This window comes from Thunnus maccoyii, chromosome 6 (genome assembly GCF_910596095.1).
Source record: "Thunnus maccoyii chromosome 6, fThuMac1.1, whole genome shotgun sequence".
In the NCBI taxonomy this organism is placed as follows: domain Eukaryota; kingdom Metazoa; phylum Chordata; class Actinopteri; order Scombriformes; family Scombridae; genus Thunnus; species Thunnus maccoyii.
This window is the reverse complement of record NC_056538.1, coordinates 34,198,358-34,211,609: the sequence shown is the minus strand read 5'-3', so window position 1 is coordinate 34,211,609 and position 13,252 is coordinate 34,198,358. Positions and strand designations below refer to the sequence as shown.

The following is a 13,252-nucleotide window of genomic DNA, read 5'->3' as shown; positions in this document are numbered from 1 at the left end:
GAGTCGTCTTTGTTCCATTGTTGGAGAACAGAGCAGACATACTTTTGGGAAACCCTGCCCAGCTGTAACAATGTGGATCTAAAGCGAGCTCGTATATCACTTAACACTGACGCTGTAGGATCAGTGTCAGGGGATCATCAGATGACAAAGACTCCAACAAACTTTAGAAATCACACCAGAGTCATACAAAGAGAGAGATGAGACGGATACAAAAGATTCACACCTGCTGACAAACACAAAAACAAGAAGCATCGCAGTGAAAACTAGCGAGACAATCAGTTCAGGAGTGAGAGACGTCCTCCTGATCTGCTTCTTTGTTACAAATAAACTAATCAGGACTCCAGATAGGAGCTCACTGTGGTGACTTAACTGTGTTTAAAATGTAAATACAAAGACGCCAAGAAAATGAACATGAAAGGACAAACAGCAAAAACAAATGAAGCTACAACACTGAAGCAAAACAACAAATCTACAGATCTGAAATAAAATAGGATTAAACTTTTGTTACCGGCTCGACAGAAAACATTTCAGCTGAAACTAACAAACTGGTTAAAAGAGACTTTGGCAACTGAGGAGTTTAACGTGCATTTGGCTTTAAACAGCAGTGTAGTGATGGAGAAATAAATACCACTTTCACACATAAATCCAGTAAAGGAAAATGTATTGTGCTCAACCTGAAACCAGTTCCCCAAATAAACCTCCAGATCTGTGGTTTGATCATGTGACTCCAGAACGACACATAGCAGCGTTTTCTAATCTGGCGCCTCTATCAGCAGGAATCAGAAGGACGACATCATCTGTCTGTGTTTTATAAAACCTTTGAACACATCACTGTTAAACAATAATGATGTTTTATGATGTGACGGCGCTGTGGTTCAGGTCTGATTAGGTTTAGGGAAAGATGATGATTTTGGGTTAAAATGATTTGTTAAGGTTAGAGGAACATGTGGTGGGTTCAAATGACTTCTTCTTTAAGTTAGGTCACCTTCGTCGTCACGGCTATAATAATAACTACGGGGTAAAGGTTAGGGGATGATCAGGAGAACAGCGTCTCCTGTTTGGTTAAAGCCTCCATCCACCTTCCTCCTCTGTACGTGCATTTTGTTGCTCTATATTACTACGGCTACTAGATAGCATTGGTCACTGAAACGTAAATATAGTATGTAGTTTTGGGCCACTGGCAATTATTGTGTAATTTTTCTCAGGAGCAGTCTCTTTATTTGACCCATTCACACCCAGGTGAACATATGTTCTCCTCATTTTATTGCTTCTATGTGAAAGGGAACAGAAACTTTTATTGGTTTGGGGTAATTTTTGTGTTCAAGGTCAGTACACAACGTTTGGCTAGAGTAAATAGTTTACTGGTGACTGTCTCTCTTGTTGTCTTATCAACAGCTGTAACTTTGGTGGTTTGGACTAATCTAATCCTCAGAGTGTGTCTGTGCGATGACTGGTGCATATTTTTAAGAGTAGCATGTTACGGTGGTCTAAAATAATTTATTTCACACTGACACCTTCTACAGGTTACCAGAAGTGGTTTATTCATCGTTGAAGCTAATTGGATCCATTACCGGCAGGTGAAGTTGGGGTTGTGGGGGTGCTGGACCCGGGCAGATTGCCCCAGCTGTATCCACCAGGAGGTGGGGTCATTGGGAGTATGGGGGCTCTGAGTAAGGCCATATCACATGTATCTGGGTGGAGCAAGTAGCCAGAGAAGGTACTGCTGCCCTCGCTGCCGGCGTACATGCCATTAGTGATCGAATCCTTCACCTGAATCCACACCCTGTCCCCCCGGGCCAGGTGGAGGATGACTGAATGCGAGGTGGTCCCTAACACTTTAGGGTCTGTCGTTTTGACAACTGGCATGAAATTATGAAAGAGTCCAACTTTGAGGACCCGCTCATGGACGGTGAGGTGGTAGCTGAAGACGTAGGTGCCATTGATGGGGGCGGTGTAGAGGCCGGTGGAGGGGTCGTAGCTGCCCTGGATGTTGTAGAGAAGATGGGAGAAGACCACTGGAGCGTTGGGCGGCGGGAAACTGGATGTCAGTACTGCAGAGAAGGCTGACTGGATGCTGGGCATGCAGGGACCAGGAGGACCCATCATCCCCATTTGCCCCATGTCTCCTTTGTCCCCCTGTATCCCTTTCTGCCCTGCAGGCCCTGTCTGTCCCTGGTCCCCCTTGTCTCCCTTGCCCCCCCTCTGCCCTGGACTCCCATCTACTCCGTCTGTACAATTACACTTCCCCTGGGGCCCCGATTCTCCTTTCACACCCTTAGATCCAGGGGCACCAGGCTGACCCATATCACCCATGTCACCCTTAAGGCCTTTGGGCCCTAATGGTCCTTGGGTACCAGGCAGACCTCTGGGTCCTGCAGGGCCAGGCAGACCACGTGTTCCTGGGGGACCCTGGCTAGACTCACAGGCATATGGACAGACACCATCGTCTCCTTTAGGACCCTGATCCCCTGGGCGACCCTCCAAACCTTGCTCACCTTTATCACCTGCGGGACAACAAAGACCAGGTCAGGAACTGGAACTGAACACCTGATGGACCAATGACATGAAAGCACCTGATGACTCTGTTTTGTTCCTCACCTTTGAAGCCTCTGTCTCCTTTGGGTCCTACAAACCCCTGAAGTCCCCGACATCCTTTCTCACCTTCGTCTCCTTTCTGTCCTGAAGGTCGAACACAGCGACACAGACAGAGACGACACCATCAGTAACAGCAGGGATACCAGCAGCAGTGGTGGCATTAGAGACGGGAGCAGCAGTAGTAAAATGAGGAATCAGGTCTGTGTTTTGAGAGCTGAAGCTTGTTACCTTTGACTCCGGGTCTGCCCACAAAACCTGGAGGACCTCTGAATCCCGTCAGCCCTCTTCTTCCAGGACTACCTGGACTACCTGACAAGGAGGAAGTGACACAGATAGTTACATAGGATGATTTATATTTTCTCATTTGGCAGATGCTTTAATCCAAAGTGACTTACAAGTGAGGCGAGACAATCAAGAGTCCGAAAAGAGCCATGCTACAAACTCTTAAGTACCTGACAAGGTACAAGTGCGATGAGAAAGTTTTTATAAATGTATCTGTTATATTTAATATATAAAACTAAGGAATAACAGGAAGTAGACAAGTACATAGGAATCACCATAAGCAACAAGAAAGAAGTGCAGCAATCAACAACAACAACCTAATAAGGTTAAAGGGGCTCAAGTGTTGAGGTGTCATGGAAGAGTTTCAGGTGTTTCTTGAATGCACCAATCAAGTCAGCAGACTGTGGGGCTGTATCAGTAATTGCTGAATTATCTGTACAGTATTATCATTTAATAGATAATACTGTCAACAAAATGCTAAACCATGACGGAGATAGTAGGTGTCGCCATCCTGGATCAGTGGTGCCTCCTTGAACCCGGACATTTCAGTCACTGAGAGTCTCATAAAATTAATTGTGAGAGAAATTTTGAAAATACAGTTTAGTTTCACCTCATTTATGATTTCTTTGCTTATAACAAACCTTATGACAATATACCAAATCCTTATTATCTGAATTATGTATAGTTGGTGTGTTTTTATTGTGTTTATGTTTCTTGTTTTTGTGTTTTTATGCTGCAAATAGAATTTCCTCTTGTGGGACGATTAAGATCTGAACTGAACTTTCACTATGAATTAAAGTTAACGACACACAGTAACGCTGCTGCAGCTGCAGACTGAGGTTACTGTACCTGGCAGTCCCCGGTCCCCGCGGTCTCCTTTGGGCCCCTCGGTGCTCTTGCAGTGTGTGCAGAGACAGAACCAGGGGATCTGGTCTGGGGGGACCGGCACCGGGGCCTGCAGCAGCATCTGGCAATACGCCTCCATCGCTCCGGCCGGCGGCTCCGTCATGTTGTCTCCGTCTGGGAAGAAACTGCCATCCATGGGGGGGTAGGGAAGGGTTGGAGGAGGATCGACGGGGGGTTCCCAACCGTCCGGGGAGAAGGGCTCCGGCATCGCCGTGGCGATGGAGAGGGAAACCGCCATCAACAGGAAGTGAAGAAAGGTCATCATGGTCTGAAGAGAGAGAGAGAACTTTAAAACTGAAATACAAAACGTTTTAAAGGACCAGTCTGCTGTTCATTAGCTAAAATAATCACACACTTCACATTCCTGCAGATCGTTGTCCAATAAGTTTAGATTGATTTCTTTCCTTTGATGTCAGTTGATTTGTATGAAGACGATGACGATGATGATGATGATGATGATGATGCTGAAGGTTATGTGCAACTCATAAAACTTTTGTTGCTTTGAAAATGCAGAAAAAAAATCTCTTTTTTTTAATTTTAAGTCTAACTAACTCTGTAACTGTGCACTTAATATCATAAAACATCTGTAAAGATGCATAAAAGATGACAAATATTTTTGATTGATTTTGCTTTTTATAAGTAACAAAGAAAGAAAAAACAAAACGCTTATATAAAGATGAAATGAATCAATTCACACATATACATAAATACATAGTCACATCTCTCTCTGGGAGAAAAAACAATTCTATAATTCATATCACAAATACATAATTATTGATTTAATTCAATACTTTGCGGTTACTTTAAATGTCTCTGTATTCTTATGTTCCTGTTATTTATTATATATCTTATACATCATTTTAGACACATTTCCCAAAAATTCAAATTCTATTTAAAATTCAAAATTTCCAACAAGTCCTCCAGATTTAAAGAAAAAACATTTGTTTTAAAGACAAATGAATCATATAATTTTAATGAAAACCTCACAGTGAGTCTACAGGTGTTCTTAAAGGGCCAGTGTTCACTTATTAAAGGTTAATTACAACTAATGAAACTTTACCAAGAAAGGATAAATTACAGTGATGAATCAATTATTTTAAAAAATACATTAAAACAGTAGTAATATTAAATAAATCAGAGCCAGAACAATTTTATTTATTGTACCTGTATGTTATAAATATATCAGGATTATGATTTGCTATTTTATAGATTTATAATCTCTCCTTCCTCTCATTTAATAAGAGTGTTATTATCATTATTATTCATTTGTGTATGAGTCACATTTTGAATAACAAATGTGTAAATTGTGTAAAACCATATTTATATATCTTTAAATTTCAATCTCTAATCTATTTTATACTTTACTGTACCTGCTTTTTTAGTTAATTTTACACTTTTAATGTATAATTTACAAATATTTAACATGTTTCTTTTTGCTCACATTTTCAGTCTGTCTTTATGTATCATTTTACAAATCATGTTTCATATTTGTAAATATATAATTAAATTAATTCCTTTTAAGATTGTTAAAATGTTCGTTTGCTTCAGTCGATTTAAAAGATGAAAGTCTGTCAGTGTTTCACTCACCGAGTCGTCGTTCAGTCTGAAGAGTTCTCGAACCTGCAACTGATCTGATCCGACAGACCAACAGCTGCTAATAAAACACCTGGACTCCGCCCACAGACACAGGTGTGTGTGTGTGTGTGTGTGTGTGTGTGTGTGTGTGTGTGTGTGTGTGTGTGTGTGTGTGTGTGTCTTTGTTGAGTAAGATCTAGGCCTGTGTTTTTGTGTTTCTGTGTTTTCTCTCTAATGTATAATGTGACCTCATTACAATAATACACACAGGTGTCACATCACAATGTACACACGAACACACACACACACACACGAACACACACACACACACACACACACACATGTTTAACACATCTGTGTATTCTGTTGTAATCGTCACATTTCTTACAGTAAATCTGTAACACAAAACATGTTAAATAAAACTTTAAAGGTGCTGCTGTGTGTGACACACAAAACACTGACTGACCCTCATCATCATCATCATCATCATCATCATCATCATCATCAGGCGTCACTGCTTATGTGACAAAAGTAAAAGAACCTTTTACACAACAGTTTCTGTCGGAGACGTTTCGCTCCTCAAACACAAAAGAATCAACAGAACAGAAAACAGTAAAGAGGTCGACAGCAGATCACAAGTTTCTAGTGCAGGTTATAAACACGCATCAACACGCATCAACACGCATCAACACGCATCAACACGCGTGTTCTGAGCTGACAACAAGAGAGGAAAGTACATTTTTACATCTTGATATGTTCTGTGGTGGAAGAAGTAGTCAGATCCTTTACTGCAGTAAAAGTACCAATAAAGCAATGTAAAAAATACTCCATTACAAGTAAAAGTCCTGCATGAAAAATCCTCCTGCAGTAAAAGTACATAAGTATTATGAGCTTGATGTAGTTAAAGTATTGCAGTAAAAGTACATGTCCAATACAGCGACGGAAAAATACTCCATTACAAGTTAAAGTCCTGCATGAAAAATCAGAATAAAAGAATTAGCAGCTAAATTTACTGAAAGTACTAAAGTAAAAGTATTTGTTTTGCAGGAAAAAATTAGGCTGCGACTGATATATTCAACAGATTTAAGAAAGTACATAAGCAGCATGTTATTGTTGTGGCTGCTGGAGGTGAACCAGAATAATCTGAAGGAGATGATAAACTGGCTTTCAGAACTTTTCTTTAATCTTTGCATTTTTGTGAAATATTGGAGAGTTTTACCTCTTTTGGCCTCCAACAGATACTGAAACCATGTGAGAGGAAACGTTAACAACTCACAGACATCTGAAATGTGAAAGTATTGCAGTAAAAGTACATAAGTATTATGAGCTTGATGTAGTTAAAGTATTGCAGTAAAAGTACATAAGTATTATGAGCTTGATGTAGTTAAAGTATTGCAGTAAAAGTACATAAGTATTATGAGCTTGATGTAGTTAAAGTATTGCAGTAAAAGTACATAAGTATTATGAGCTTGATGTAGTTAAAGTATTGCAGTAAAAGTACATAAGTATTATGAGCTTGATGTAGTTAAAGTATTGCAGTAAAAGTACATAAGTATTATGAGCTTGATGTAGTTAAAGTATTGCAGTAAAAGTAGTGGTTTGGTCCCTCTGACTGATATATTATTATATATGACATCATTAGATTATTAATAGTGAAGCATCAGTGTTAGAGCAGCATGTTACTGTTGTAGCTGCTGGAGGTGGAGCTAGTTTACACTACTTTATATACAGTTAGCTAGTTTAGTCCAGTGGTTCCCAACCTAGGGGTCGGGCCCCTCCAAAGGGTCAGCAGATAAATCTGAGGGGTGGTGAGATGATTAATGGGAGAGGAAAGAAGAAAAAACAAAGTTCTGATACACAAATCTGTTTTCAGTTTTTGGACTTTTTCTCTAATCTTTGATTTTTGCTGAAATATTGGATCATTTGAACATTTATTGAAATGAAAGCATGTGAGAAGTTTAGAGGGAAAAATCACTATTTGGTGGAGCTGTTAACAACTCATAGACATGTGAAATGTGACCCCGACTACACACTGCTTTTTGTAAGACGTCAAAAGCACTTTACTACTGTACTTTACTTGAGTATTTCCATGTGATGCTACTTTCTACATTTCAGAGGGAAATATTGTACTTTCTACTCCACTACATTTATTTGACAGCTTTAGTCAGTAAATTCTTTTTTCCTCTTCTTGCTCCCCTCAGGGTCCTTTTTTTTTTTTAGAAAATATGGCCTCTCATTCCACCGCTATGCAGACGACACACCAATCTATCTGCCTTTGAATTGGAAAGATACAAACTGGTTAAAACCCTTGCTGGACTGTCTCGAGGACATTGAAGCTTGAATGGACTTAATTGTTTTAAGCTTTAATGAGAGTAAAACTGAAGTCCTGATTCTTGGACCCAGTGGTGCCTGTGATGCCCCCCCTGATGGACATGTGTTCCCTGGAACCATATGTAATGGTCCAATCGAGCTTTTTCCAGCTGAGGGTTTTATCTTTTAATGATTGTGAGAGGGGTTATACATGCTTTTATCTTGTCCTGACTTGATTACTGTAACAGCCTTTACGTTGGTGTGAGCCAGGCCTCCCTCTCACGCTTACAGCTGGTCCAGAATGCTGCAGCTCGTCTTTTTATTTCCCTGCACTGGCCTCCCTCCACTGACGCCCTGTACGTTTTAGGATTGATTTGAAAATGTTATTGTTTTCCTGCAGATCATTAAACGGGCTCCAACCTGTTTCTCTGACCTTTTACAACCATCAAGGTCACTCAGGTCTGCTGACCAGTTGCTTCTGTTGTTGTTTCTTAAATGTGATTTATAAATAAATTTGAGTAGAGATCTGAGTAGTTACTTTTACTTTGACATAAAATAATATATTTTAATATTTTAACAGTTTTGTTTGTTTAAATGTATTATGTATTTTGTTTGAATGGTATCAATAAAGTGTATTATTATTATTATTATTAATATATAATGCAGTACTATTAATCTAAAATTGGCTTCACATTGATGAAATGCAACATTAAAATGCTTTTACATGTATTTGTTAGTGATAAAAACAAACAGTATATACAGTATAATATACTACAATAATACTCTGCATAATGAGTATTTTTACTTTTGATACGTGAAGTGCATTTTGCTGATAATATTCATGTTCTTTTACTTGTAATGGAGTATTTAAATGATTAATGAATGCTTTAAAGTAAAGCATCCAATCACATCTCTTTGTTCAGTCAGGCAGTGGACTGATGGAACCAGGATGGACGTCCAGATGTCCACATGAAGACAATACTGGACTCTTCTCGTCTCTGTCTGGACACCCTGAAGTCCATCATCGAGTCTTGTTCTGTTCATAATGATCACACTGTGTGTTATATTAGTTCAGCTGCTCTATAAACTCTGATTGTTGTTCATGTGAACATTGACTTTGCTGGTGAAGCAGCAGTTTGGTTCCCACTGCAGAGCTTCTTTCATGCGTCAGCTGACCTGATTAGGACTTCAGAGGCCGTCCTGATAATGCAGAGGTGTAACTGTAATCCTTTTCTGAACGCACCATCCAGCCGGGCTGACTGAAGGCCGTCACCGGATCCTCAACAGAACAGTCTAAAGGTGTGACATTATTACTGCAGAGTCCTGGGAATTAGGATGGGGGGTTCATGTAGGTCAGCTGTGGGCTGGTGTGATCATGTAGGCCAGGTGATACACCTGCATCCTGAGAGCCGTGTTCAGCTCCCATCGGACCCCCGCTGCCGCTCTTTGTGTTAAACGTGTCGTCACGTGTTTGCAGAGCTGTGTGATGACTGTCTGATGGAGGCTGAAGCTGAACACACACACACACACACACACATACACACACACACACACACACACACACACACACACACACATACACACACACACACGCACACACACACACGATACCTCAGTGTTTGACGGAAAAGGAGGTTTATGTTCAGCCGGAGGGAAAACTTTGAAGATGGATAAACACTGACCTGAAGAGAGACACACAATATGTGTGTGTGTGTGTGTGTGTGTGTGTGTGTGTATGTGTGTGTGTGTGTGTGTGTTTGTGTGTGTGTGTGTGTGTGTGTGTGTGTGTGTATGTGTGTGTGTGTGTGTGTGTGTGTGTGTGACAGACAGTCGGTGTTACTGAAGTTAAAGACAGAAACAGATCACAGACTGATATGACTGAAGTCTCTGCGGGACAATAAACTTGTTCGATATGAAATATAAATATATTATATAATATATATTATATAATATTATCTTCTATATTATTTAGTATCTTTATTAGCTTTTTATTTATTGTGGTTTTCTCTTTATCTCTGTGTATTGTGTATTTGAATTGTATTAAATATATTGTTATTATATTTATTAATTAATAATGTTATATTTGTTTCGTCGTCTCATTTAGACTGCGTTGTGTTTTCCAAGTGTCAAATGTTAAAAACACAATAAAACCAGTGTTAAAAGACTCTTCACTGATATGAACAGATGTTACAGGTGAATAACACCTGGAATAAGACAGAAGTTTCACATATTTGTAATAAACTGAAATAACATTTGATTTGTTCATCAGTTATCAATCACAGAGTGTTTACATGCACGTTAATGCACATTAGTGTCCCGGCTTTGAGTCTTATTCTGGTTTTGATCATATTCCAGTTTACATGTGCAACACATAAGCAGGATCCTGGAGAAGAAACTATTGATTAGAATATAACTGAACTTTATGACGAATGGTACAAAAACTCACCAAAATCATCACAACCTGCACAAAACTATCTTTACTCACCCAGTTAAACATGATTTCCAGATGAAAAAGACTCATTAAAAGGCCTGTAGATGTTTTAATGGAATGCCGTTATCGCGTATTGTTGTCAGCAGATTTATTTATTGATCTTTTAATTATTCTTTTAGGCAAGAAAAGGCAAGTTTATGTTTATGTGGCAGAAGTCACACACTTGGGGAAATTTCAAAGTTTACAAAAAAAATTATAATTAAAATTAAAAATTAAAACAATAATGGAAAAATTAAAAACAGATGTGAATTAAAAAATGTTTTAATCTGTTGCAGTTTTGTATATTTTATGTCGTGTATCTACAAAGCTTCCATGCAAAAGAGAAAAATCTGCTGTCATTGGACCATCAGGTTCAATGAATGAATGAATGAATGAATGAATGAATGAAAGGTTAGAATTAGGTTCATGTTGGGCTCGGGGGCTCGGGGATGTGTTATATCAGTGAGGGTCCTCACAAGTATAAAAGTACAAATGTCTCTGTGATACTTCCTGCTGGTTTCCTACAAAAACATGAACTGGAGGTGAAACTGGATCCCAGTGATCCCAGTCTACACCCCTGTGCTGACCCTGTTTCTGAACACACACACACACACACACACATGCTCTCTGACTGACCTCGAGCGTCATCCTGCTTCCTGTCACAGCTCTGTTTTATTTGCTTTTAACAAACATCCTGGAAATCTAAATCTGTGGTTCTGCCTTTGTTAAGAACAAAAGATTAGTTTTGTTTTTTTAAATAAGAAGCTAAAGCAAAGTCTTTCTACACACGGTCACAGACACAGTGATCATCAGGGACTAACTGTATTTCTCAGGTTTTTGAGAACAATATAACATCAATAAATCTCTCTGAACTTTGTTTCTTGTTGGTTTATAGTTGGAGGCCGTCCTGAGATGATTACTGGAGGAGGAAATAACACAATTCAGTTTATTTTTCAGATGTTTCTCTAAAATCTGTGGACGTTTTACTTCTTCAAACTGTCTGAGAAGCCATAAAAAAAAAAACAATTTTCGTTTCTAAAATAATTAAAATGAAATAAACTAGAAATAAAAAAATGAAAAAGAAAAAAATGATGATCGCTCCTCCATTCAAGACTGCACGGACTAACACACAATATTCATATTTGCTCTCTGGATACATAAAATGCTGTATGATCACTGTTCTTAAAGGATATCAAATCAAATTAGTGTGAGCAGCTTTTCTGACTTACACATAAATGAGTTCATTCAATTTCAGCTGAAATTAAAAGACATTCTATTTCACTTTACTTTATTTTATTTTACTTAATTCAATCTAATTTTACTTTATTTCATTTTATATTTTTTTCGCTTTATTTCATATAAAAGTTAATTAAGTGACCATGTGTTTTGTTGTAATAACCCATTTTGACCACCAGAGGTCAGTAAGCACCCCTCTCATCCCCTCCTGTGCGCTGTCCGGTCCCCGCCGCTGGGGGGCGCTCCCTCCCCTGGTCCTCCCCCGGGCTCTGATGGCAGGATGGCGGAGGCAGGGGGACCGGAGTCCGCCGCGGCCCGGTGCCCGGACGAGTCGTCGGACAGCGAGCCGGAACAGGAGCCCGGAACTCCGCAGAAACTCATTCGGAAAGTGTCCACGTCCGGCCAGATCCGCAGCAAGGTACAGAGCGGTTAAATCCCGCTTTTATTCCCGCACATGAGCTCTGCTCAGCGGCTGTTTTCATTCAGCGGGGGAGGGCCACACAGAGCCCCGAGACACACCGTCCTCCTCCAGGGCGAGAACGATGCGCCAAACTCCATGAAAAAATCTCAGTTTTATATTCCCCTCCTCAAAGGACAAACAACATACAAAATACAATATCAGCTTAGACATTGTCCGAATCCACAGGAGCCCGTTTTATATTCGGCATAATACAAACAACCCGAATATAATGTGTGTTTATAATACTTGACCTTTTAAAACCGGTTTGACACTTTTTACCACATCCTCTTCCTCCGCTTCTCACTGCGGTCGGCAGCACTGTGAAGCTTTTAAAGAAAGGGCAGTTTAATTAAAATCTGTGCTGCTTGGTGGATTTTGATTATGCCGAATAGAAGACAGGATGCTATTGAACCGTGAAAAGAACCAATCACTTGTTTTGACTTTGCGCACATTTCTTAAAGAGCAACTGAAATAAAAATCAGATCTGTACCTGCGAGCTGCACATTTTGCGGTGAGGGCCACAGCTGCTACACTAACAGTCCCGATCAATTAAATTACCTGGATTATAATTAATAAACACTTGATTCTGGTGAAATTTCTGGTTAAAGCATATTTAAAGACCGTGACTTTGAAGTGTAGTTTTTATGTAATTTGCATTTATCCAGCCGTGATGTGTAGCTGCCAGCTAAGAAAATTAAAACCACGAGCAAAGTAGTGTCCAAAGTAAATTCAGGCTTTAAGTCGGTAGAAAATTAACCGCAAATGGCGGTAATAAATGTAAATATAACACACATTCAGGGGAAATGTTGTTTCTTTGCAGCGCCGGTAGTTTAATGCTAGGCTAACCTGGCTAACGATGCTAGCCGGAGGGTCGTAGGCCCGGTGGAAAGCCCCGACGTTTCCTACTGCCGCCCACCCGGCCGAGGTGGGCTGCAGTCCGGGGTGACCTCGGGTCGGGGAGGGGGGGTGGGGGGGGGGGGTGGTTTGTGTTGTTCGGTGTTAGCGAGACGTCCCGCTTTACGAGACATAACGGTCCTCCGGCTGAAGGTTTATCATGTTAGATTATGTTCATTTCAACGTTCAGTTTAACAGAAATGTCGCTAATTAGTGAGTCGCTACCTTCATCAAACACTCAGCACGGTTTACGAATGTAATTTTAACATATAACACATGAAACTGCATTTAAAGCGGTTTGTTAAACTTCACTTAAGGTTATCAGTTGTATTGGCTATGTTGCCTTAAAGTGCCTGTAAAAAGCTCGGAAATACCTGTATCACTGCGGTGAAGCGTCTTCACTTGCAAACTGAACAGTGAATGCGGTTTAAAACTTTATCACACACTTCTGTAAAGTTTTTTTTTTAGCGGTTTGATGTCGAACACAGGCAGAAAAGTCTTTGTCCCTGTTTCCAAATGACAGT

At 39.9% G+C, this 13,252-nt stretch overlaps 2 protein-coding genes across 3 annotated transcripts in view; one reads left to right on the top strand and one right to left on the bottom strand.

The window, feature by feature from the left end:
* Positions 1–1,055: 1,055 nt before the first annotated feature.
* LOC121898760 (inner ear-specific collagen) lies at positions 1,056–13,117 on the bottom strand. The gene is made up of 5 exons (XM_042414168.1): positions 13,103–13,117; positions 3,727–4,051; positions 2,824–2,904; positions 2,599–2,679; positions 1,056–2,504 (listed from the first exon to the last, which is right to left on the bottom strand). Exons 2-5 carry the CDS (start codon positions 4,046–4,048, stop codon positions 1,555–1,557), a joined length of 1,434 nt encoding a protein of 477 aa, XP_042270102.1. The 5' UTR covers positions 4,049–4,051; positions 13,103–13,117; the 3' UTR covers positions 1,056–1,554.
* LOC121898750 (diacylglycerol kinase delta-like) overlaps positions 11,629–13,252 on the top strand; it is a 49,213-nt gene continuing 47,589 nt past the window's right edge. For both annotated transcript variants that reach the window (XM_042414152.1, XM_042414151.1), the window contains exon 1: positions 11,629–11,792. In XM_042414152.1, coding sequence (XP_042270086.1) covers positions 11,655–11,792 — 138 coding nt within the window. In that variant the 5' untranslated portion in view covers positions 11,629–11,654. The remainder of the gene's footprint in view (positions 11,793–13,252) is intronic.

Excerpts from the sequence above, each read along its gene's own strand:
- LOC121898760 (XM_042414168.1), bottom strand. The coding sequence starts at position 4,048 with ATGATGACCTTTCTTCACTTCCTGTTGATGGCGGTTTCCCTCTCCATC. Across the intron at positions 2,905-3,726 it reads CGGGGACCGGGGACTGCCAG|GTAGTCCAGGTAGTCCTGGA; the intron begins GTACAGTAACCT and ends CCTCCTTGTCAG. Across the intron at positions 2,505-2,598 it reads AGGAGACAGAGGCTTCAAAG|GTGATAAAGGTGAGCAAGGT; the intron begins GTGAGGAACAAA and ends GTTGTCCCGCAG.